Raw genomic sequence first — 21,575 nt, 5'->3', positions numbered from 1 at the left:
GGTCCCCCCAGGCGGGCACAGCTTCTGCACTTCCTTCTCCACCTGATTAAGTCTCAACACTTCCCAGCACCCTGCACGTGACTGTGCTGTGACTCCCTGGGCCAGCTGAGTGCTCCGAGTGTCCTGGACCCTGCTGTCGATCCCCAATGGAAAATTCTGGAATAATCCAGGCTCCTAACCACATTCATGGCATTTCAGGTGTGGCCACTAATTACCGTCCGATGTTCCACCTGCCCGCGTGAGGAATTGTCACAACACTCCCTCTCCCTGCCCTGCAATGCGAAAACCAGCTTCCTCTCCACAGAGCAGGCCTAGCCAGACCTGCAGGCCAGGAGGCAGGGCGGCGATCCTCGGGCTCCCTTGCCAGGGAGGTGCAGGGCCTCCTCGTAAATACTTTATTGCCTAAAGGGCTGCCCTCAGGATTTTTTTTTTTTTCTTGTACTGGGATTGAACCCAGGGGCATTCCACCTCCAAGCTACATGCCCAGCCGTTTTCATTTTTTTTACTTTTCAACAGGGTCTCACTACGTTACTGAAGCTGGCCTTGAACCTTCAATCCTCCTATCTTGGCCTCCCAAGTACTGGGATTACAGGCATTTGCCACCATATCCGGCTTAACTAGTTTTTTAAGCAAATGAAATACATATTAACCCATCTCCCAGGTCAATAGTCTTTTTTTTTTAAATCTTGCATATAGACAATCGAAACCTTCTAGCTGCTCTAAACATGAATCTGAGTTTTAACAAAAGGATAGTCAGAGATTCACAGTTCACTGATGTCCAGGAACTCCCGGGGAGATCTTGGAGACAAAGCATCCTTATTTCTGCTTCTGAAGTATTTGGTCCAGCAAAGGTACTTAGTGTCAAATTGCAAAACTGGCCAACCATTCCCTTCTGGATTTTGTCCCACAGCACCGTGCCCGTCCAGCTGCTGCCACGCGCAGACCTCGCTCAGCCCCGCAGCACAAGCCACCGCGCTGCACAGCTGCCTTGCCGGAGACGGCTAGAGGGCCCGGGAGCTGAAGTGGCGGCTTGCCTGCCTTTAGCCCTTGGCAGCTAGCACTGTGCTAACCTGCTAAACGTGCTCTGAACTTTCCTGAGATGTGTGAAACCGAATAAAAAGATATATCGCACATCCCAGATCTTCTACAACCTAGGCAAGTGACTGGGGGCTGCGTGAGGAGAACCCCGAGTGCCCCAGGGCCTGTGTGCTGAGCCGCAAGAGCCACCCCTGGAGTTTTCTGATGATAAGGATGCCCTTGGGGCACACGGGGTGCCCAAGATCCAGGCCGCACATTCATGTAACCTTTGAGTCAATACAGAATGCTGAAGAGAGAAGCAACATTAGAAATGCCTGTTTGGGGAGGAAGTCAACCAGAGCTCTTTTAAACGCGGTCTCCCGAGGTGCGCTGGACACCGCGAGGAGGCGTCTTCCTTTCCCCACACGCATCGGCTGCAAATCACACTGCTTCTCCAGTCCCAGGAGCGCAGTTCAGAGCAAGCTGGATATCTGAAGTTTAAATGCTGAGGAAATGAAGTTTTACAGTTTCCCTGGCTAGCCTGGCTCCCTCGGAGACCAAAATGAGATTTTACACTGAATTAGCCCCGACTGAAGGGCGGCAACTGCCCTGATCCTGAGATTAGCGCTGGTTTTCCATGTGACCCCCCGCTGACCTCACGCTTTGAAAGAACCTATTCAGAGACTGCTAGGAAAGAGGGAAGGGCAAACCTAGAAGTGATGTGGGAACAGGAACCGAAGCACACATTCATGTCTCGAAAATGGAGTGACGTTTCCAAATCGTTGGGTAAAAAAAAAAAAACAGCGCACACACACAAAATGCTAAAATTAGACGCAGTGCTGCCGGAGGGAAAGGCCCAACCTATTGAATTTGAGTAAAACTCAATGTGAGTTTGATTTATTAAATTTTTATTAAATTCAGAACATAAGACATGGGTATAATGATAGAAAGAATTTACAATAGGAGGAGCAGACAAGATTAAAAAATGGAGATTTAGTGTGTAAGCACATGATGCTAAGGTAGGCTGTCTGGGGAGCCTACTTCTTAGCCTATGGTTAATGAGCCACATAAAGTATTCTTCCCTGTCCGGTCCCCTCGCTGGACTCTGCTGCCCCTCTTCAGGGGCCTCCGCCTTCACCCCAGATAACTCCGCCCTGCGGCCTCTCCTCAGTACCCACGGCAGCGGCCCTCCCTCCCACCCCTTACTTGCAGTCATTCTTCACTGTTAGTCTTCTCCTCCAGCTCACACCCCGGCAGCAATGTCCCAGTTAAGTCCTTAAGAAAAAAGCATCCATTTTCCCCTATCATCTAAAAACAGTCTCTACAGGCTTAACAAGGTAGCCCACACTTGGAATCCCGGTACTTGGGAGGCTGAGGCATGAGGATCACAAGTTTGAGGCCAGCTTCAAAAACTTGGTGAGGCCCTTAGCGACTTAGCAAGGCCCTGTTTCAAAAATTTAAAAAAAAAAAAAAAAGGTGGGGGGATAGCTCAGAGGTCTAATGCTCTGGTTTTGATCCCTACAACCAAAAATAATAAAAATAATCTTCACAATCTCATACCGCCTCATCTTTGTTATCTTAAACCTTTTGGTGTTGTTTTTTTAAAACACATATTAATTTTTATTACAGAAAACTTCAAACATTTGCAAAAGCAGAAAGAATAATGTAATTAACTCTTACCTACCTGTTATAGTTAGGTACAAAATGTCCCCAAAGAGCTATTTGTTCCTGTTTAGAGTTGATGCAATCGAGTCTAAGGGTTAGAATCCCAGCAGTAGATAAATCCTTTGCAGGGGTTGATCTGGGTCGTGAGCTGGACCTACAGGGTGTAGCTGGAGGGATGGGTCCCTGGGGGGCAGCCGCGGATCATAGATGGCTCCTCCCCTACTCTTTCTCTTGCTTCCTTCTGGTGTTGTGAGGAGCGCAGCCCATATGCTCGCCCTCTCTCTGCCCCATGCCGCCATGCTCCAAGAGCCCCAGCCTCACATGGGCTGAACCCAAAACCATAAGAAAATAAATCTTTCCTCTAAGTTACGTGGTCAAGTCATTAGATTGTAGCTGTAAGAATGTTGACCAGCATACTACCCATCACCTGGCTTTAGCACTTTTTAGCACATGGTTGGTCTTTCATTCACTCACTCGCTTTCCCCTCCAAATGAATTGCATTAAAGCAAATTCCAGACAGCCCATCGTTTCATCCACACTTTGGTATGTCTCTTAAAAAGACAAAGACTCTATCTAACAACACAATCAACTCTAAAACATTTTTTAAGTTATTCCTCAAGATTGCTAATATAGAAACAGCATCTAAATGTTCCCAGTGATTTCAGGTTATTTTTTGCTTTTAACAATTACAGTGTTTGAATCAGACCCACTGATTGGGTCTAGGGCCCTGCCTCTTAAATCTCCTAACATGTAGCTGCCTTTAATTCCCTCTCCAACAAGGCCAGCCCAGACACACGTCTTGCCTTCCCACTCAACTCTCCATGAAGTCTCCTGACTGCCAACAGCTCACCTCCAGGGCAAAAACCTCATGCTCCTACGGGGCTCCCCGTAGCCCAGTATCTTGACCTTACTTGCAGCATTTATTCTATTCTTTCCTATAATAAGCTTGGGTGCTGATCTCACCTCCAACCACCTGGGTAGCTAGATCCTATCCAACTTACTTGTATAGCCCTCAAAGTATTTAACCCCATTCCTGCACTTGGCAATGGCTCAGTAAATCAGTGTGCAAATGCTGTATTTAAAAAATAATACAGCGGGGCCTGGTGGCGCACGCTTGTGATCCTGGTACCTGGGAGGCTGGACAGGATTGCAGGTTCTGAGCCAGCCCCAGAAACTTAGTGAGGCCCTCTGCAACTTAGTGAGACTTCATTTCAAAATAAAGAATAAAATAGGGCTGGCTTCAATCCTTAGTACCGTACACACGTGTGTGCGCGCGCGTGCACATGCACACGCACACACACACACAGAACAGAGAAGTAAAGGACGACACGTGTCTCCATCATCCCTCCCCCTCCCACCACCCACCAACCCACCTATGTGGTATCTGTTGCATAACTGCCGTGTATTAGGCATTCTGAAAGTGTCTGCCAACCCATAAGTCCTATTTCCTAACACAAAAGTAATAGTGGCTCTTTTATCATCTTCAAAATACCTTAAGCTTTTAAAAGGAAAATTAACCCTTGAAAGATCATCTATAACATTATGATATTGCTCTTAACAGATAAGATTTATTTTCATGAGAAATAATCTCACTTCACAAGTGAGACGCCTACAACAGTCTACTGTCTGATTTTAGAATTGTCAGGGACTCTCCAGGCCCTGCCCCTTCTAGTAAATGCCAAAACCAGTGGGGATGCCAAGCTAAACATGGGGCAGTGCCCAGCACACAGGAAGGGAACCAAGGACACAGTGTCCAGCAACGCCAGGTCTCGAGAAGCAACCAGGGAGGTTCTTAAGGGAGCTGGCGTTTAAGCAAGCCTAGTTGTCTGTCTGTCTGTCTGTCTGTCTGTCTCTCTCTCTCTCTCTCTCTCTTGCGGTACTGGGGACAGAACTCAGGGGCATCCTACCTCCAAGCTACACCCAAGCCCTATTTTTTATACTTTATTTTGAATGTTCTCACTGAGTTGCAAAGGGCCTCACTAAGTAGTTGCTGAGGCTGTTCATGAACCGTGATCCTCCTGTCTCAGCCTCACAAATGCTGGGATTATAAGCATTCACCACCATGCCTGGCTAGGCCTAGTCTCTTAAGAAGTCAAGGAACTACACTGTCTGTACTTCTCTTTTGCATGAGAGCTGGAGACAGAGGGGATTCTGGATGAGAAAGAGAAGACCACAATGGTCGACAGTCTTCATTTCACTCCCAGAGGACAGAGAGTCTATCCCCTGGCCATTCATTTCCTCAAATCAGTCCATCCACTACCAGAAACCCAAGGAGAAAGAGGATAATTACTTTTCAAAACTGGGGGGGTGGGGGGGGATCACATAACACATAGAACATTAGGGAAATAAGATGTCAAAGTACCCAACAGGCTGGGTGTGGTGAATCATCCCTGTGACCCCAGTACTTGGGAGGCTGAGTCAGGATGAGTACAGGTTCGAGACCAGCTTTGGCAACTTAACAAGACCCTGTTTCAAAACAAAAAGCAAAAAAAGGCTGGGGGTGAAAGCTCAGGGGTACAATGGGTTCAATCTGTAGTACCCACCCAAAATGCTGAACATACCTTTAAAATAATAATAATAGAATTTAATAACAGAATCACCTTACTAATTTTTTTTCGGGTCTGGGGATTGAACCCAGGGGCATTCAACCTCTGAGCTACACCCCCTGCCCTCTTTTTTATTCTTTATTTTGAAACAGGATCTTAGTACGTTGTAGAGGGCCTCACTAAGTAGCTGAGGCTGTCCACGAACCATGATCCTCCAGTCTCAGCCTCCTGAATGCTGGGATTACAAGCGTGCGCCACCACGCCTGGCTTCTAATTTCTAATCGACTATGAAGACCCAATTCTCTATAAGAAGAACTGATACTGTTTACATAATAACCCACAACTGCTTTGCTAATCAGTTCCAACTCATTCCACTGAGCTAGGAAGAGCCACACAGCCAAGGTATTAATGAATTCTCATCTGTTGACCAACCCATCTGTACTTTAAGAGGTGTGGCTGCTTAGGGCTACCAAAAAAATATTACAGTATATGGTGGAATACCTATAAAATGTTCTTAATATAATTTGACAGTTTTCACCAATGTTCTAGTAGTTTAAAACTGCTAGGGCTCACGTTCAAGCTGGAATGAAATGCTTGTCATTTGACGTGATAAAATAGCACTTGTGGGCTTTGGGGCTCAGGACGGTGACTAACGTCACCTGAAGTCTGAAGCAGGCGCGCGGCTGCCTCCAAGACCCGAGGAAATGAACTTTGTAACGCAGTAGAATTCCTTAAAGAAATGTCAGCTTTTAGTCAAGGTGGTAGACCAGTCCTTCCCCTGAGGCAGACACCAGAAAGGCTACATTCTACTGAGCAAACTTAAATACTCTCCACCTGATTAAAAAATTATATTTAATTCCCTCTTCTCCAAATATTTACTAGGACATTGTTAAAATTCTCTCTTATAAAACCACCATGGAACTATCCTAACAAAAAACAGCTTGTACCTACTAAATTGGCTTTTTATTTTCTTCATAAAATATCACCTCTGTTCAGCAGCCACGTTTAGAAGCAAAAGCTACCAAGGAATAAAAAAACATGAGCATGATTCTCTTTAAGAAATTGCAGAAAAACTTGAAAGCCAGGCACAAAAGTTCACTGAGTAACAGAGCTGTCTAAGAGAGAATCCCTTTAGAAAAAATCCAACAGAAGCCACTCGGGAGGGACTCGATATCCAGTTAGGAGAGGGGCGGACGCTCCCGTGTCCAATCATCAGACATCGCAGGCGCTGCTGACCCTCTGTTTGGTTCTTGGGATTTTTTGTTTGGCTTGGTGCTGGGGATTGAACCCAGAGGCATTCTGCCTCCAAACTATACCCCCAGCCCTATTTTATTTTTTAGTTTGAAACAACATCTTGCGAAGCTGCTGAGGGGCTCCCTAAGTTGCTGAGGCTAGTTTTGAACCTATAATCCTCTTATCTCAGCCTCCCAAGTACTGACATTATACGTGAGTGCCACCACACTTGGCTATCTTTTTTTAATGCTTAAAAGTCAGTAGCTCTCACGTCAACATCCAGATATATATATATATATATATATATATATATATAGTGTGTGTGTGTGTGTGTGTGTGTGTGTGTTACTAGAGATTGAACAAAGAGACATTCTACCTCTGAGCTACACCCCCCAGCCCTACTTTTTATTCTTTATTTTGAAACAGGGTCTCACTAAGTTGCTGAGAGCCTCACTAAGTAGCTGAGGCTGGCCAAGAACCTGCTGTCCTCCTCTCTCAGCCTCCCAAGTACTAGGATTACAAGTATGTGCCACCACACACTGGCTTTGACTTCTCTTTAAAAAAAAAAAAAAAAAAAAAAAAAAACTGGACGATCTGGCAAAAATGGGCTCAATATTCTTTCACAGGAAACTTTGAGCTGCAGCAGAGAAGTAACTGACCCTAACAGCAGAGCACACGCTCTCCGACTTGCCAGAGTATCCACCAACCGACGGTCCCCTCGACACTCAGAGCTTCACTCTGAACGAAGATGCTCCTCGTCTGGCCCCGGAGCCACTTCAGTTGGTCATTCCTTTCCCCAAAGAGGAAAACAGATAGAAGTACCACTGTGCTGAAGACTGAGCCTAACGGGGGAGGCAGACACCAGACCGCACAGCGAGGTAGGACACACCCTGAGGTGGCCGGGGTTCAGGAAGACCCTAAGCAAGGAGCAGTGCGCTACGCTGAGGGGAGCGCAGGGGTCTGCGGCACCTTCGCAGGGGAGAGGACATCCTGGGAGGGTTAGCAGGATGAGCAGAGGTTGGCCAGGGGGAAAGTAGGCGCCTGTCACTCCACACGTGCAAAGAAAGGAGAGGACTAAATAAGAAGAGAGTCTTCTACGGAAAGCCCACTGCCTACCATGCTAACACGCTGAACTTACATCTGGGCCAATGGAGAGCCAGGCAAGTTATTTAAGCAAGGACTGACAAGATCAGATGTGCTTTAAGGGAAAGATGCTGGCAGCAGCCGAGAAATGACCTTGTGAGCACACTCTGGGTGCTAAGATGCATCTGCCTTGCTCACAAAACCTAGGCTGACCTCTGCCCATGACACACATCAGAACTAACCCAGCTGCTGTTTCATTTGCATATTGATGTGGTCCAATGCAGTGCAGACCCTTTAAAAGGGTCAAAATACCATAGCCTAAGTTTTTCCCGGGGTCTCAATTCCATACAACAAAGATTCCCTTTACCTCCTAGCAGCTTCCAGTAAAACATCTTCCACCCCCGTGTGCCCCAACTTTGACGCTTACAGTCAAATAGCTACAAACACCTGCGCAAATGCTGTTCTCAACTACCTTGAACAAGCCACTCAGAATAGATTGTATAAACACCAACCTTGAGGCAGGCTCAAAGGGTCATGAAGAAATGTCACATCCAAAGAGGAATCCTTTTACTCAGGGACCTATTGGCATGCATCTGATGAAGCAGTGGCCATGAAGGTCAATATCAAGGACACTCGGCCGTTCCAGTGAGATGCAAAACACCCCAGACATGTCCCCTTCAAGAAACGACTCTTTAATCGGCTTTGTGGGTTTCTTTTCCCTCAAATTAAATTAAATCTCAAAAAAAAAAGCTAAGACAGGCAAGTTAACAACAGGATTTTTAAAACTGTAACAGTTATAATAACCCCAACGAGACTATTTCCCAGGCTTTTTATTGTTATAGCAAACAAACCCATTTTTTACTTCTTGTCATTAACATGGCATAATTGAAAATCTGTGAATCACCATGCGGCTTAGGCAAGCGGGAGCCTCCCAGCTCTTAGCGGTCTCTGTGATCCTCCGAGTAAACAGCACCAAGAGTTCCTCCTGCCGCATTTTTAACTTATGTGTTACAGAGATGCTGAAAATCTTTTCCCCTGAAATTCCCCTTTCCTTAAAGACGGCATGGTTTTTCACAGCATTTTCCCTTTAACAGTAGACACTAGACTTGCACCAAGACACTCTTATGATTTAGAATCTACTTGTAAGAGACAAGAATGCAGTTAAGAGAACATTTTTCTTAGCCAGGTGTGGTGGCGCACGCTTGCAATCCCAGTACCTGGGAGGCTGAGACAGGAGGATCGTGGTTCACAGCCAGCCTTAGCTACTTAGTGAGACCCTGTTTCAAAATAAAGAATAAAAAAAGGGTTGGTGTGTAGCTTAGAGGTAGAATGCCCCTGGGTTCAACCCTCAGTATCGAAAAAAAAAAAAAAAATCTTGGAAGGTTTTGGACAATTTAGCCAATTAACTATGTTTTATCTTTGCAGAGAAAAAGAACCTGAAATGTCTAACAAAAAGAAGGCCGCATGGAGTCCAAAGGAACGGGCTGAGCGGGGTTGAAGGACTCCAGAGACCTGGGCCTTGTCTGCAATTCCACCAACAGCAAAGTGACCCAAGCCCAAGGCCTCGACGGTCAGGTCCACAGAGGAGCTCAGATCCCACTGTGCGAGGGACGCAGAGCGCGAGCATCCGTTCAGGGCCTCGAAGCCGCGCCTCCCGCAATAGCCTCTAACCACCGCCCTTAAGGATGTCACGTTCACAGACTTCAAAGGCACCGGCAGAACCACTAGCTTGCTCCCGGTGAACACGCCTGGTGTCCGCGATCTGGCAAAGCTGAGTTTTACCCCATAATTAATCAGAAAGGAAACAACTGGCGTCGGTGTGGGGCGGCCTTCCGGTCTCGTGGATCCCCCAGCCCGCCTCCCCGGCCCCATCCTGGCACGCTCTGCCGCAGACTCGCCTTGGTCGCCTCCTCCACGCTCTCCCGCAGGGCCTGCAGCTCCGCGTCGTACTGCTCCTTCAGCTTGTCCATCTCCTGGTCATGGCTGGAAACCTCCTCCTTCAGGGCACCCTTGAGGGCGGTGAGTTCACGCTCCCGCTTCCTCAGCAGGTCCTCCTGCTCCTCTTTGGCAATCAGCAGCTCTTGAAGATCCCGTTTTGCTTGGAGGAGCTCCTATAGAAAGAGAACAAGAAGAGGGGAGTTGGAGTGGGCCCCTGTCAGGTGGACCTGCCTCTCCCTCCACACAGCCACAGGTGAGCGCCACCTCACCTGCCGCGCCCACTCCCCAGACCCCAGCTGCCTAGACCTGCGCCACTCCCTCTCCACATAGAGACCATCATTCCCTTGGATTCCTGTCTTACTCTCAGATTTGGCTCAGCTGGGTATGTTGGTACACACCTATAATCACAGTACTTGGGAGGCTGAGACAGGAGGATCACAGTTTTAAGGTCAGCCTCAGCAAATTAGGCAGGTTCTCAGCAACTCAGCAAGACCCCGTTTCTAAATAAAAAATAAAATAGAGCCGAGTGTGGTGGCACACACTTGAAATCCCGGTAATTGGGAGGCTGAGATAGGAGGATCGCAGGTTCATGACCAGCCTCAGCTATTTAGTGAGGCCCTCTGCAACTTAGCGAGTCCCTATTTCAAAATAAAGAATAAAAATAGGGCTGGGGCCGGGCGTGATGGTGCACGCTTGTAATCCCCGAGCATGGGAGGCAGAGACAGGAGGATCGTGTGGGTTCAAAGCCAGCCGTGCTGGCTTAAGAGACCCTATTTCCAAATAAAAAGTATAAAATAGGTCTGTGAGTGTATCCCTGAGGTAGAAGGGTTTCCAGGAACCCCAGTACCACAAAAAAAAAAAAAAATAGGGCTGGGGGTGTAGCTAGGAGGTAGAAAGACCCTGGGTTCCATCTTCAGCACCAAAAAAAAAAAAAAAAAAAAATGGAGAAAAAGGAAAACAGAGTTAACTGCTACCTACCATTGCTTTGAGGGAGGTCACGGTACAGCTTTGCAACTGCCGTGTCTGTTCTGCCAAACATCCCTCCACACTCCCAGCCTCGGGATGCCTCTGTGCCTCTCATCTGCCCATCTGAGTGGCGCAGGAGATTCACATTTCCTGCTTCACTGCCAAGACCTTAACGAGGAAGTCACAGATGGGGCGCCAGGTGCCAGCGGGAAGCGCATCACCTAGACCCAGCGTGCCCGCCAAAGGCTCGGGCCTCCGTTTATGTCAACGTCCTTGTCCTGGCCCCTGGGTGCTCAGGGCTGGCTCCTCCTGGGAGACACCCCTAGGCCACACGCGAATGCCTGGCTGCCCCCTCTGACTCTTCTCTGCCTGCCTGACCTTCCCTCCACGCAAAGCCACTTTGCAGAGAGGAGAAATGGCTGGCCCCTGCCACTGCGCCAAGTCTTCACTCCAGTTATCTTTTCTTTCTTCCATTGTGTTCTTCTGCGTTTCCTTGAATCTTGGCAAACCTCTAAGCTTGACCAAATTTTTGAGAACAGAATTTCTGTTCAGTGCCTCTACTTCATAGCAGCCATTGGCTCCTTACTCTCCTGCAGTATGGCTTTTGCCCTTCCCTAAGACAAGGTCAACCTGACCTTCGAGCCAGCAGCCGGGCCTTCCTACTCCTTGAATGTCCCTCCCCGCCTGCCTCCTCAGGACTCTCCTCGTGGCGCAGACAGTGCGCGCTGCCTCCTTCCCTCAGGCCACTTTTTCTGTGAGGGTTTTCTCTGGCTTTCATCGCCCTCTTTCCAAAAGCTAAGATGATCCCCAAGAATGCAGCTCTGCATTCTTTACTCTCCTTTGGCAAGCTCACTGAGTTTTTTTCCAGCAATTAGTTCTACAAAGATGACTCCCAAAGCTTTTCTTTTGACCCTTCTCTGAGTTCATTCCTGCACTAGCACATCCAGTGACCCGCCAGATACATCTGGACGTTCCCACAGGGACCCGGACCCAGGAGCCTTTAAGTTGTAAATGGATTCATCACGTTCCTTCCTTTGCTTTATGCTTTTCTTCCTCCAGTGCTTTTGTGAATGGTACCACCTGCTGCCTTAGCACCCAAGTTCATTTGGCAGCACCTTTGTCCTCTCATCCTTGTCTCTTGAAACCCAAAAGTGAGTTCTGTAACATCCTAGACCCTTCCCGTCACGGGCCCAGGTAGGCCCTCATTCCCTCTGCACGGGTGAGCTCTGCCTTCCCCAACCCTTTGAAGACTCAGATGCAATGACCTCCTCTAGGAAGTCTGCCCTGTGCACGCTGCCGAGCTCCGCACTCCACCTTCTTGCATTCTACCTATTGCAATCCTTTAGCTTATCTCCATACTAAGCTGCCAACCACTCAAAGAAGGATGGAGATCAGATTATATTTTTAATATAAGGATCAGGATATTAGGAGCACCTGTCTGGCTGGCTACAAATACAATACAGTGGACGCCTGGAGATGTCAGAATTCTAAAGCAGTTTATTCTTCACTTGTGATTTCCAAATAAGAAAACATTCTGTTCTCACAGAGCTCCTGGGACTCAGACAATGGCTGCCACCTGAGGACCCAAAGCCTCTGAGAAATTAAGCTGTCCTCCACTCAGAAAAGGTGTCTGTCACTCATTTCAATCAATGTAATGACAACAAAGTCTCTTTCCTTTCTCTAGGACATGCACATCCCATGGGGAAGCACATGGCAGAGAACAAGACTCAGCCTATCAAGAATCTAAGAAGCCGACACCGACAAGCACGGCTGAAATGTCAATGCCCCGTCCAGGCAGCGAAGGAAGCTCTGGCTCTTCCCACCCAACAAGAGAGCTCATGAAAATCTCCTGTCTTGACAGCCATGGGAAAGGTGCTGGCTGCCCTGCCCCTCTCTTGAGGAGGACTGTGGGTGCTGCAGACCTGCTGGGGCCTCCGCAGCTGCCTGCCAGCATCTTCAGAGCCACCCCTGTGATCTGATCCGCTTCCTGTTTTACTCTAACACGTTCCTCATTGTTTTGCTGATACACGGGTCCTCTTCCCACACTTGCTCCTCCAGGATACCTGTCTGTGCTTGCGCTGCTGTCGGCATGCTCCTGCCAAGAAGCCAGGTTTTTATGGTACATTCTACACCAACAGGCTGTTATCTGTGGCAGGGGCTGCTGCTTAAGTGGACTGTGCTACACAAATCCAATCAGATTACACCTTGCCATATCACCTAGGAGCACTTGGAGTTTTCCAGAGACCAAAAGCCACGTGAGGTTTCAAAATTTCACTCCATTACGGTAGAGCTCAATTGTATCAAGACAAAGAAGGAGAGGAAAATACATAAACTTCAGAATAGAAGTAAACGGCCATTAGAGATGAACGTGGCCTCTGTAGACTCCAGGCAAGGGAAATGACTTTGCGGGAGATTTAGAATCGGAGCTTTTCAAAGCTTCACACATTCATAACAGTTCCCTATGTGACTCCTAGCCAAGAGATTAAAACCTAGTGTGTGTGAAAGTGTGCTCACGGGGAGAAGGGAATCCAGAAAAAGCTGACTGTGTTTTGTACTTACTGCAGAACAGGAACTGTACTAGCCACTTCTAAAAAATGCAAAGAGATGACTAGTCAAGGAGGTATTACTATCATTCATAAGTGGAAAATAAAATCCTGAAGCCGAAACACTAAACCACTTCAGATGGCAGAGTTTATAAGCAACAGAGCCAAGGCTGTGACCCAGACTGGATTCCAACCCCCTCTGCTCTCCACACAGGGACCACAGGACAAACCGCAAATACACACTTCAGGAGGCGTAGGAGCCAGCAATGGCACCATCACCTGTTAAGTCAAATGGAACAGAGCACTGTTTGGCTAGAAAAGAAGGGCTGCCTTTCTACACTCAAGCAAAGAAACATGACCTGCTGCCCCTGGAAAGAGCAGAAGGAAGGAAAGCTGGGAGAAAAGGGAGCCCAGGGTGGGACCAGCTGGCGTGACCACCGCGAGCCAGCAGAGCCAGGCACCTGGACGCTCGGGCAGCAACCGACTACACTCGAAGCTTCGCTCGAATGCCACTGCCCGGGGCACTGCAGGAGAAATGAGGAGACACTGGTCTAGACCCTCTTCCACACAGGTGCTTCCCAGGAGTTCTATAGCCGTGCTATTTCTGGCCAATGGTCACTGAAGGGGTAAATAAAAGTTTTTCTTTGTTTTATTTGTTTTGTTTTTATTACAGTGGTATCTGACAGAGAATCCTGGAATTTTTTGCTCCAGAAATATAGCCAAGAAGCTGGGCGTGGTGGCACACACTTGTAATCCCCGCACTTGGGAGGTGGAGACAGGAGGATCACGCAGGTTCGAAGCCAGCTGCGCTGGCTTAAGAGACCCTGTTTCCATATAAAAAGTATAAAATAGGTCTGGGAATGTAGCCCAGAGGTAGAAGGGTTTCCAGGAATCCTAGTACCACCAAAAAAGAAAGAAAGGAAAGAAAGAAAGAAAGAAAGAAAGAAAGAAAGAAAGAAAGAAAGAAAGAAAGAAAGAGAGAGAGAGAGAGAGAAAGAAAGAAAGAAAGAAAGAAAGAAAGAAAGAAAGAAAGAAAGAAGGAAAGAAAGAAAGCCAAGCAGCTGGATGTGGTGGCACACGCTTGAAATCCCAGCATTCAGGAGGCTGAGAAAGAAGGATCGCGGCTCACAGACAGCCTCAGCTACTTAGTGAGGCTCTTTGCAATGACTGAGACCCTGTTTCAAAATAAAGAATAAAAAAGAGGGCTGGGGTGTAGCTTGGAGGTAGAATACCCCTGGGTTTCATCCCCAGTACTGCATAAAAGAAAAAGAAAGAAAGGGAGGGAGGAAGGGAGGGAGGGAGGGAAGAAAAGAAAAGAAAAGAAAAGAAAGAACAAACAAACAAAAGAAAGAAAGACAGCCAAGATAGTGTAACATAGCTGGTGAGAATCACACTATTTTTGTTGTTGTTTTGATTAAAATTTGTAGATTGTTCAGTAATATCACACCAAAAGACATTTATAGCTATTTTAGAGACCTCATTGTACAAACATCCCCAAATCAATACAACTTCATAACCAAAGTATTTTGTTAATATTGAAATACCTGCGTGCAAATGCCAGAAACAAGGCACCATCAGCCTCTGCCGGAGTCAGTGCTCAGAGCCTCTGAGTCTCTAAGCACCACAGGCTCCGTCAGAGACTTCCGACAGCTAGGCCTGCACTGTCACCGCTCTGGATGACGCAGGTCGACCCATTACTCCCTGAATTGAATGCAACGCTCTACAACTTGCTCTATGATCATTTTTTAACCTGGGTTTAAAAATAATCTTCAGAGCTGGGCATGGTGGAGCATGCCTGTAGTCCTAGCATTCCGGAAGCTGAGACAGGAAGATCGAAGGTTCAGGGTCCACCTCAGTAATTCAGCAAAACCCTCAGCAGTCTAAAGAGACCCTGTTTCAGTCGGGCGTGGTGGCGCACGCTTGTAATCCCCGTGTTTAGGAGGCAGAGACAGGAGGATCGCGCAGGTTCGAAGCCAGCCACGCTGGTTTAAGAGACCCTGTTCCCAAATAAAAAAATTTAGAATGGGTCTGGGAGTGTAGCCCAGAGGTAGAAGGGCTTCTAGGAACCCCAATACCACCAAAAAATAAAAAATAAAGAGACCCTGTTTCAAAATAAAAAATTAAAGCCCGGGCGTGGTGGCACACACTTGTAATCCCAGCATTTGGGAGGTGAAGACCGGAGGAATGCAGTTTGCGGACAACCTCAGCTCTTATGCGAGGCCCTTCGCAATTCAGTGAGGCCCTGTTTCGAAATTTTTTTAAAAAGACTAAAAAATAGGGCTGGGGTTGTAGCTCATAGGTACAATGCCCCTGGGTTCCATCCCTGGTACCGCAAAATAAATAAATAAATAAATAAATAAATAAATAAATAAATAAGGCTGCAGACAAAGCTTGGAGGTAGAATGCCTATGGATTCAATCCACAGTATCACAAAAGTAATAATAAAAATAATAATTCAGAACCACCAATTCCTTAACAAATTTGTTCTATCACTGGTCAATGATATGGCTTAAGAAACAGAGTATTTTCTACTATTGATTTCCTTTCAAACTATTTTTTACAGATTCTTTATAGAGGCCTGATGTTATTTAACAAAATATAAATCATTAAAAAAGATTTTCTGAGTTGGAGTGTAGCTCAGTAGCATGCACAGGCCCTGGTTCAATCCCCAGAAAGGAGATTTTATGAAAAAATCAGGCCATTCTGTGGGCCTCACAAAGTACAGGGCCTTCAGCCTTCCATAGACACTCACAGCTCCAAAAGCCAACCATGGTGGCACACGCTTGTAATCCCCACACTTGGGAGGCTGAGTCAGGAGGATCGCGCAGGTTCAAAACCAGCCTCAGCTGGTTTAAGAGACTCTGTTTCCAAATAAAATATAAAATAGGTCTGGGAGTGTAGCCCGGAGGTACAAGGCCCTTTGGTTCCATCCCTGGTACCACCAAAAAAGCTCCAAGGGTTCCATATCCCTGTGTTTAAGGGCCTATGCTGGGACAGAAGAGACGGAAAACATGGCCACAGTTACAATCTGTTATCAGATTCCCCCACCCCGGGACACTTTTTATTAAGATATGAAAAACAAATTGAAGCTGACAAGGAGATGAGGTCTTTCTATTAGAGCTGTAGAGACCAGATCATGTTTTAAATGTTGCTGATAGCCGGGCGTGGTGGCGCACTCTTGTAATCCCCACGCTTGGGAGGCTGAGACAGGAGGATCTCACAGGTTCGAAGCCAGCCTCAGCTACTTAGTGAGGCTCTCAGCAACTTAGTGAGACCCTGTTTCAAAATAAAGTATAAAATAGGTCTGGAAGTGTAGCCTGGAGGTAGGGAGCCCCTGGGTTCCACCCCCAGTACCAAAAATAAATAAATAAATAAATAAATAAATAATAAATAAATAAATAAATAAATAAATAAATGTATGGTTGCTGACAAGCCAGAGGAAACTGAGAAGGCACGAGCACGACTTTCCTGAGGGGCCGACTCGCTCTGGCCTAGAGGAGCTAGGCCACCGCAGGACGTGCTGAAGGACCGGCCCACTCCCTTCCCCATCCCCGCGTCTCTGGTCTCAGCTCTTGGCCTGAACATGCAGCACCAAACTGAGGCTCGTTATCCTTATTCTATGAATAAAAACTAAATCACCATTTTTATAACTTAAATGGTGTTCAGTTAGTAAATGCTCAGTACATTGTGCTTAAAGCGGTCAAGAGTATGCGGTTCATTTTAGAATTATTCCTTTTTAAATGATTACTTTTTAAAGCAGTGCAAGTACTGAGTTATGCGCTCCTTTGCTCTGTTGTTTTGTGCAAGGCATGAAATGGGAAGAAGCAAAGATGATGTGCTCTTCAGTGAGCCAGACAGAAGAAAGAGTTACACATCCAGAGCGAGGCCTCGCTGGCCGACAGAGAGAATCTCACAGGATGAAAGGCATCATGGGAAAGGGAAGCCAACAGGCACAGGCGTCAGTTACCAGGGAAGCTTCCCAACAGCTAGGATAACATCTTTGCCTTTAGAACCAATTAAATGTCCACACAAGGAATCATAAGGTATGACCAAGTCTTAGCTTCTACTTAACTTTCTTTGTGAAGCCACACTTTTACTGAAAGCCATAAATTCTTCAGTGACATCATTTCTGGGAACGTATCCTTAGGAAATGTTTTTATAGCAGTAAAAGGATACATGTAAAAAAAGCTTACTAAAAAACTTACTTATAAATGGGTATGCAGGCTCGTGCTTGTAATCCCAGCATTCAAGAGGCTGAGACAGGAGGATCATGGTTTGCAGACAGCCTCAGCTACTTAGTGAGGCCCTTTGCAACTCAGTGAGACCCTGTTTCAAAATAAAGAATAAAAAATAGGACTGAGGGTGTAGCTGGAAGGTAGAATGCCACTGGGTTCCATCCCCAGTACCACAAAAAAAGGAAAACTTACAATTGCAAAACAAACAAACAAAAGAATAACAAATATAGGAGAATAATTAAATACATTTTGGTCTATCTCCTTAAAAGTTAAATATGAAGACTGTAAAGTATAATAAGAAAAAATATTTCTGACATTAACTTTTTTTTTATTTTTTTGGTGGTACTGGGGTTTCTGGAAGGCCTTCTAACTCCGGGCTACACTCCCAGACCTATATATATATATATATATATATATATATATATATTTTTTTTTTTTTTTTTTTTTTTTGGTGGTACTGGGGTTCCTGGAAGCCCTTCTACCTCCGGGCTACACTCCCAGACCTATTTTTGCATTTTTTATTTGGAAACAGGGTCTCCTAAGCCAGCGCGCGGGGCTAGCTTCGAACCTGCGCGATCCTCCTGTCTCTGCCTCCCAAGCGCGGGGATTACAAGCGTGCGCCACCACGCCCGGCTATTTTTTATATTTTTATTTGGAAACAGGGTCTCTTAAGCGAGCGCAGTTGGCTTCGAACCTATGCCAATCCTCCTTTCTCCACCTCCCAAGTGCAGGGATTACAAACCTGTGCCACCACGCCCAGCTGACATTAACTTTTAAAAACAGATATCAAAAGCTGGGTGTGGTGGCTCAGGCTTGTAATCCAGCGCTTGGGAGGCTGAGACAGGAGGATTTCACAGGTTCGAAGCCAGCCTCAGCTACTTAGTGAGGCTCTCAGCAACTTAGTGAGACCCTGTTTCCAAATAAAATATAAAATAGGTCTGAGAGTATAGCCTGGAGGTAGAAACCTTCCAGGTTCCACCCCCAGTACCACACAAAAAAAGATATCAAAATTATAGAACACTATATTGTGTATATATTATATATAGATGGTTGAAAGAAACCTACCAATGAATAGGCAGGCAAATGAAAAATGTAAAGATAAAGATAAATGCTTACATAATTAGGAAAATATGTATACATTCCCCATTTCAAAATGCCACGTTATGATGTTTTAATAATACTTCAGTGAAGTCGGACGTGGTAGCACATGCTTGTAATCCCAGCATTTGGAAGGCTGAGACTGGAGGATCGCGGTCCTCTGCAACTTAGTGAGACCCTGTTTCAAAATAAAGAATAAAAAAATAGAGCAGGGGGTGTGCCTCGGAGGTCAAATGCCCCTGGGTTCCATCCCCAGACCCGCAAAAAAAAAAAAAAAAAATTAAAAATTAAAAAAATTAGCCAGGCATGGTGGCGCACGCTTGTAATCCCAGCGCGTGAGAGGCTGAGACAGGAGGATCGCACAGGCTTGAAGCCAGCCTCAACTACTTAGTGAGGCTCTCAGCAACTTACTGAGACTCTGTTTCCAAATAAAGTATAAAATAGGACTAGGAGTATAGCCCAGAGGTAGAAAAGCCCCTTGGTTCCACCCCCAGTACCACAAAAAAAAAAAAAAAGGAAAAAGAAAAAGAAAAAAAAGAAAGAAAAAATAATTAAAAATTTAAAAATTTTAAAAATAATACTTCAGTGATAAATACACACATTTTCAAAGCCCCATTCTAAACATACTTTGTCCTAAAGAAGAAGCAGCCATGGGAAGAAGCCTAGTCTTAGGGTCACAAAGGAAGCAGTGAGGAGATAGAAAGGAAATAGGCAGATAGGGAAAAGACCTCAGTAGGAAAAAACCTAATTTCCTGAGGGGCAAGTGGCCAAGGTTCAGAGATAAGAAGGACAAAAGCTTCACAAAGCCATCCGTTTACTAATCAACAAACCCGGGAGCAAGTCTGACACTTTACTGAGAGGAGACTCTTCAAAGAACTTGCAAATACTCTATGCAAATTTTGAGAGCTGCTTCCCAGAATTCCTGGGATCCCAAACTCACCACAACCAAAAGAGGACACACAGATATTGGGGCAAAGGCCCCAGCTGGCCACCAAGTGGAGTTTTTCCCTCTCAGGGACCCCCTCCCCATTTGGGGAGCTTTTCTCTCTCTTGCAGGTCGTGTTGGCCCTGAGAGAAGGCAGAGTGCAATTGAGGGCACGTGGCTCGGGCAGCTCTCAGGTAGTAACCTGAAGCCCTCTGCTGGACATCAAGGCTGACCAGGCCCCTAGGGGTGACCTGCACCTTTTTTCTGGCCGATCGTGTGGACCCTGGGAGAAAGTAGTTTGCAACTGACGGCACTTGGCTCAGGCGACACTCGGGTAGTGACCTAAAGGCAGCTACTGGACACCAGAGCCCCAAAAGCCCCTTTGGGGTGTTCAGCCACTTTTCACTATTCCCTTCTGGCAGATCACGTGGACTCTGGAAGAAAGCAGCCTGCAACTGAAGGCAATTCGGCTTGGGCTACTCTCAAGTATTGTCCTGAAGGCAGCTGCTGGACCCCAAGAGTTCCAGCCCCTTTGGGGGTGTTCAGCCACCTTTCCCCATTCCCTGCTGCTTCCAATAAACCTTTTACTCCCCTTCCTGCGGTCTGCAGGTGTCATTCTTTGCTCACCGTAGACAAGAACCCAGTAAGGAAACGCTGAGTTTCTTCTCAAGAAACTCCGTTTCATCTTTGATGAAACACCAGGTTTCTTCTCAGGAAACCCCCCATTTCATCTTGGGGAGCTCAGAAGAAACCCCCATTTCAGCAGTCTCTAAGGACCCATCTGATAAAAAGAAATACCAGATAGTAGGGAACATGGCTAAGACCTGCTCTGGAGAAAAGGTCTTAACAGGGACAGAGAGATGGTCCTGTGGGACAAGAGAAAAGGATTCTTCTCTGTCCGCGTGAAAAGCAAGTTTGTGAGCACCTGCTGTGCGTGGCCGCAGCCTCCGCTGAGCCCTGCCAGGTCAGGGGAGAGAGGCCGGGTCCTTCAGAGGAGAAACGATTTCAGAACAAGGAAGGGGAGACAAAACAACTGATGACCAAGACTTGAGGAGCTCTGAGAACTTAAGAGCCACAAGCTTTGAAACCCAAGAAAGAAACAGAGCAGATACAAATTTTAAAAAGCAATGGACTTTTGTTTTTGTTTGGAGAGGGTAGGTGGTTCTGTATCATACATCATTTATTTGTTGGGCTACTTCTACAGCCAAAACTTATAAAAGAAATGTTTGCAACAACAGCATCATAGCAAATTCAAGTATCAACATGAGTGCAGAAATAAATCCTCCAATGATACTTATTCCCAATAAAAAATGCAGATGTTCAAAATCCTCATTTTTGTTTTCTTTTTTTTAATTTTTTGTGGCACTAGGGATGGAACCCAGGGGCATTCTACCTCCAACCGACAACTCCAGCCCTATTTTTTATCGTTTTTTTGAAACAAGGTCTCACTGAGTTGCAAAGAACCTAAGTAGCTGAGGCTGTCCACAAACTGCGATCCTCCCGTCTCAGCCTCCCAAATGCTGGGATTACAAGCATGCTCCACCATGCCCAGCTTCACGTTTTTGTTTTCTAAGTATTTCTTACTTGTGTATTTTATACCTCAGCAGGCTGGTGATCTAACTCAGAGAAGAGATAACAAGGGTCTTTTGAAAACCCCATAATAATTAGCAAATGTTGGGCAGAGTCAACCTTTTCCACTGACTCACAGATTAATTGAAGTAAAATATTTTATAGTTCTATGGGCAAAAGCCAGATGAGCAGTCTGAGTGCACAGCACATAGACTCGCTCATTCATTCCCTCACGTATCATGGATGTATACACCCACGCCCACATAGATGCCGAGCCAACTCTTTCTTTGTGATGCTTCTAGTATTGTGGAGTCTTGAAAATAAAAAATTTTAAGATATGCCCCTTATAAACTTAATGTTTTTCTTATAAACAGCATGTGTGCAAAGTATTCTTGCCCAAACTCTACCCTGAGTCTATCAGTATTTAAAAGTAATTTCCACTCACCGGGCGTGGTAGCAAACACTTGTAACCCCAGCATCTCAGCTACTTTAGTGAGGCCCTTTACAACTCAATGAGACCCAGTTTCAAAATAAAGAATAAAAAATAGGGCTGGGTGTGCAGCTCAGAGGTAGAATGCCCCTGGGTTCCATACCCAGTACTGCAAAAAAAAAAAAAGCCAGGCGTAGTGGCGCACGCTGGTAATCCCAGCATTCGGGAGGCTGAGACCGGAGGATCGCGGTTCGCGGACAGCCTCAGCTACCTAGTGAGGAACTCTGCAACTCAGTGAGACCCAGTTTCAAAATAAAAATAGGGTAG

At 46.3% G+C, this 21,575-nt stretch overlaps 1 protein-coding gene across 1 annotated transcript in view; it reads right to left on the bottom strand.

Moving 5' to 3' along the window:
• The window catches only part of CGNL1 (cingulin like 1), a gene marked incomplete at both ends in the record, with an annotated part of 108,217 nt that overhangs the window by 70,097 nt on the left and 16,545 nt on the right, over positions 1-21,575 (bottom strand). Inside the window, one exon of the mRNA XM_080691627.1 lies at positions 9,443-9,655. Within this exon, the coding sequence (XP_080547753.1) occupies positions 9,443-9,655 (213 nt within the window). The remainder of the gene's footprint in view (positions 1-9,442; positions 9,656-21,575) is intronic.

The sequence above is a fragment of the Muscardinus avellanarius genome (genome assembly GCF_963383645.1).
Source record: "Muscardinus avellanarius genome assembly, chromosome: 3".
NCBI lineage: Eukaryota > Metazoa > Chordata > Mammalia > Rodentia > Gliridae > Muscardinus > Muscardinus avellanarius.
This window is presented reverse-complemented; position numbering and strand designations above follow the sequence as displayed.